Source organism: Boleophthalmus pectinirostris, unplaced genomic scaffold (assembly GCF_026225935.1).
Source record: "Boleophthalmus pectinirostris isolate CB_2022bp ecotype Guang Dong unplaced genomic scaffold, ASM2622593v1 HiC_scaffold_2, whole genome shotgun sequence".
NCBI lineage: Eukaryota > Metazoa > Chordata > Actinopteri > Gobiiformes > Gobiidae > Boleophthalmus > Boleophthalmus pectinirostris.
Window position 1 is genome coordinate 45,396,801 of NW_026571152.1, and position 5,000 is coordinate 45,401,800.

The window sequence follows — 5,000 nt, forward strand, 5'->3', positions numbered from 1 at the left end:
AGAGCTGAAACTTAAGCCAAAGACCATGTCAGACTGTGAGAACTATTCTGAGCCCAGTGAAGCCAGAGAAGAGGAGGAGGAGGAGGAGGAGGTGTGGGAGGCGGAGGGGGGGGGTCCTCCACAACCGCACGAGCTGTAGACCGATGTCTGCAGGAGCTTTAGATGTCTGCAGGAGCTGTTCAGTAAATGCTTCTTTAATCATGTGTAGAGGACAGTTCCGCTTTGTGGTGTGAGCGCAGAGCTTCAGTCTCCAGGAGAGCGAGGTTTTTGAGGGGAGCAGGTTTTTGAGGGGAGCAGGTCTTTGGGGGGAGCAGGTTTTGGGGGGAGCAGGTCTTTGGGGGAGCAGGTCTTTGGGGGAGAGCAGGTCTTTGGGGGAGCGAGGGTGTTCTGGGGGAGCGGGGCTTTGGGGGAGTTTGCGGCGGTCGGTGTCCGGGCTGTAGTGACCTTGGTGGAGCTGCTGAGGGAAGGACAGAATTCCAAAAGGGACACATGGTCTGGAGTGACAGCGGCAGGAGGAGGGCGGGGGGAGGGGGCCGGGGGGAGAATTCCTCGGACTGGGGTGTGGAGCTTCTGCATCTACTCTAGCGTAGCGACACTAACAGTCTGGAAAACGGTTTCTTTGGCGTTTTTGCAGAGGACGTTTGAGTTTATCGGCGGACGGTCGGCGGACGGACTTTGCGGCGGGATTGAAGGTGAGGTCTTTCCTTCGGGCTGCTCCGTGTTCTCCGGGATCATGAGGAGAATGGGCTCCGATCCGTTTTCCTCTGGGTCTCGGCTCTGGAGCTGAGGAGCGGAGGAGCTCGGCCTCGGGAGGACTGAAGCTCGCCGCGCATGGTCGGGATCTGCCGTCCTGCCGCTCTGCGACGTGCATGGCCTAAACAAATGATCACTTTTATGAAGAAGCTGGCAGCAGAGATGGGCCAGGACCAAACCAAACAGCAGATCGAGAAGGGCCTGAAGCTGTACCAGACCAACCAGACCGACCGGGCGCTGCAGACCTGGATCCGGGTCCTGCAGAAGACCTCCGATCCTGGGGGAAAGTTCAGGGTGCTGGGCTGTCTGATCACGGCTCACTCTGAGATGGGCAAATACAAAGACATGCTGATGGTAAGAATCAACACTCTGAGAGTAAAACAGACACCACTTCATAAAACTCTTTTATTATTATTATTATCTAATGTTGTTTCCTCGTCAATCAGACCTCGAGTCGTGTTTTGTTTCATTCTCATGTTTAACACAAACCTGCACATTTAGACAGTTCTTCTGTGAAGTGCTCCACTGTGTTTTTAAACTCCACACTCCTTCACTAGAATCATTTGGATGATTTGAAATCCTGGGATTTCCGATCTCCAACCTGTTCACGTGAAAACTACAGTTTCATGACATCACAAGGTGGATCAGAGCGTTTGGAGAAGTAAACAGACTCAGAATAACCAGTTAAAGAAAGAAACAAAACAAAAGACCAGTTCTGTTTTTGAGGAGAAACAGATTAAAGTTCACACTTTAGTTTAGAACCTTTAATAACACGTGTGTGAAACGGGCTTTTCCGGGCCTGTGTTTGTGAGTTTGTCTCATGTGAAACGGGCCGTGTGCCTGTTTCTTCTGGAGCTTGGATTAATCTGAGGCATTCGTGTGATGCAGAGTAAATGGGTCCCTGTAACCTGAGCACTCGGGGGGATCTTGTTGACATAATCATCTTTACTCCAGCAGCGACTCCCGCTCATAACCTGCCCCGACAGAACCGGACTGAACAGAACAGAACAGAACCAAACAGAACTGCCCCGACAGAACCGGACTGAACAGAACAGAACAGAACCAAACAGAACTGCCCCGACAGAACCGGACTGAACAGAACAGAACAGAACCAAACAGAACTGCCCCGACAGAACCGGACTGAACAGAACAGAACAGAACCAAACAGAACTGCCCCGACAGAACCGGACTGAACAGAACAGAACCAAACAGAACAGAACAGAACCAAACAGAACAGAACAGAACCAAACAGAACAGAACAGAACAGAACTGGACTGACCTGACACCCAGATGTGAACAGGACTGTGGGTTTTTATGTTCAGAGTTACGAGCTCCACAGTGAAAAGATTCACTCTGTCAGTGTTATTTCAAACCTTTTCAGTGTAAAATGTGTTGGTGTTGTATTGACTCTGCAGAGACGTCACACTGACTTGATGTTCTACATGTGTGTCTATGGTGGAATGTTCATCAGTTACCATGGTGACACAGTGCACAGACACACACACAGACAGACACAGACACACACACACACTATACACACACACATACACACAACACACGCACACATACACACATACACACACACATGCGCACACACACGCACACACACACGCACACACAGAGTGAGCAGATTTTCAAAATAAAACACTGGGGCGTCTCTGGTTTGTGGAGGTTGGTGAGAATAAACAACATAAACATAATGAAGTAAAACTGTTGCACTCGACTCTAATGTGACTCACTAAAGTCACATTTTATTTGTGTTTTGTCGTTTTTAATCAGATTTTCTGTATTTTACCCAAACAAAAGTCAGTTTGTGTCTCTTTACTGTTGCAGGATCAGATTGGTCCAAAACAGAGACACTGGGACATTTCTGTATAAAACTGGGACAAATCAGTGGTTTTGTATAAATGTGTGGGACAGGACGGGGACACAGGGACAGGACGGGGACACAGGGACAGGACGGGGACACAGGGACAGGACGGGGACACAGGGACAGGACGGGGACACAGGGACGTGTGGACGCTCTAATCTAAGATACAACTTAAAATCAAATATAAATATAAATAATGCATTTATTGACGTGTGTATTTAAAGACACATGTTCATGTTTCTGTTCAGTTTGATTCGACTCTAAAGTTGAGACTCAGCGTCAGCTTGTGTGTGTGATGTTCAGAGGGACGTGTTTCACAGCTCAGGTCCTGTCTTCTGTTGGAGCTCAGGTCACTCAGGTCTTTATGGTCATACTGAGTTAAAACAAAAGTCAGATTAAAGTTTAACATGAGAAACAGGTTCAGACAGAGCAGTGCCTCCAGTTAGCGTCACAGCCCAGAGAATGACGAGCAAAAAGAAATTTAAATTCTGTCTTGTTTAAATTTATTTTGCTTTGTCACAGAAATGACACAAGAACAGAACGTCCCCGTGTCCCCGTGTCCCCGTGTCCCCGTGTCCCCGGGACAGTCACAGAAATGTCCCAGTGTCTCTGTTTTGGACCAATCTGATCCTGCAACAGTAAAGAGACAAACTGACTTTTGTTTGGGTAAAATACAGAAAATCTGATTAAAAACGACAAAACACAAATAAAATGTGACTTTAGTGAGTCACATTAGAGTCGAGTGCAACAGTTTTACTTCATTATGTTTATGTTGTTTATTCTCACCAACCTCCACAAACCAGAGACGCCCCAGAGTTTTATTTTGAAACTCTGGTCCCTGTGTTTTATTTTGAAACTGTGGTCCCTGTGTTTTATTTTGAAACTGTGGTCTCTGTTTTATTTTGAAACTCTGGTCCCTGTGTTTTATTTTGAAACTCTGGTCCCTGTGTTTTATTTTGAAACTCTGGTCCCAGTGTTTTATTTTGAAACTGTGGTCCCTGTGTTTTATTTTGAAACTCTGGTCCCTGTGTTTTATTTTGAAACTCTGGTCCCAGTGTTTTATTTTGAAACTCTGGTCCCTGTGTTTTATTTTGAAACTCTGGTCACAGTGTTTTATTTTGAAACTCTGGTCACAGTGTTTTATTTTGAAACTCTGGTCACAGTGTTTTATTTTGAAACTCTGGTCCCTGTGTTTTATTTTGAAACTGCGGTCCCTGTGTTTTATTTTGAAACTCTGGTCGCAGTGTTTTGAAACTCTGGTCACAGTGTTTTATTTTGAAACTCTGGTCACAGTGTTTTATTTTGAAACTCTGGTCCCAGTGTTTTATTTTGAAACTCTGGTCCCTGTGTTTTATTTTGAAACTCTGGTCCCTGTGTTTTATTTTGAAACTCTGGTCACAGTGTTTTATTTTGAAACTCTGGTCACAGTGTTTTATTTTGAAACTCTGGTCACAGTGTTTTATTTTGAAACTCTGGTCACAGTGTTTTATTTTGAAACTCTGGTCACAGTGTTTTATTTTGAAACTCTGGTCCCTGTGTTTTATTTTGAAACTGTGGTCCCTGTGTTTTATTTTGAAACTCTGGTCACAGTGTTTTGAAACTCTGGTCACAGTGTTTTATTTTGAAACTCTGGTCACAGTGTTTTATTTTGAAACTCTGGTCCCAGTGTTTTATTTTGAAACTCTGGTCCCTGTGTTTTATTTTGAAACTGTGGTCTCAGTGTTTTATTTTGAAACTCTGGTCCCTGTGTTTTATTTTGAAACTCTGGTCACAGTGTTTTATTTTGAAACTCTGGTCCCAGTGTTTTATTTTGAAACTCTGGTCAGCCTAAACTGATGAAACACTGAGACAAATCTGCACCAGGAAACTCTTGATAAACTTGTACAGTGAGTGGTACTTTCACATGAGCTGTGACCGGTGACGTGTGACGTGTGACGGGTGACGTGTGATGTGTGACGTGTGACGTGAGACATGTGAACCTGAAATATTCCCCAGGGTCGTTTCAGCCTGTGGAACCTTCAGTCCAAGACGCTTCAGTCCCAAAACTACACGACCCATAATCCTCTGCTCTGCTCTGATCTGCTGTGGTTTCCGGGACTCCTGTTTTGTTTCATTCACGTGTTTAACTCACAAAACCTGAAAACACTCTGTTCCACCTTGTGATGTCATCATGTGGTGATACAGGAAGTGCTCCACTGTGTTTTTAAACTCCACACACCTTCACTAGAATCACCTGGAGTGAACTAAAGGGAAAAGCAGCTGTTAAATTGAAAAGTCCCACTTCATGACAAAACACAAGTCCAGTTCTGTTCCTGAGGAGAGAAACGTCATCACACCACGACTTAAAGTTCACCGGAGTCACTTTAGTGTTTTATAG

General features: G+C 45.1%; 1 protein-coding gene across 1 annotated transcript in view; it reads left to right on the forward strand.

Annotated features, from left to right (window-relative positions):
- Positions 1-611: 611 nt before the first annotated feature.
- rapsn (receptor-associated protein of the synapse, 43kD) overlaps positions 612-5,000 on the forward strand; it is a 28,659-nt gene continuing 24,270 nt past the window's right edge. Inside the window, exon 1 of the mRNA XM_055155768.1 lies at positions 612-1,107. Within this exon, the coding sequence (XP_055011743.1) occupies positions 832-1,107 (276 nt within the window). The 5' untranslated portion in view covers positions 612-831. The remainder of the gene's footprint in view (positions 1,108-5,000) is intronic.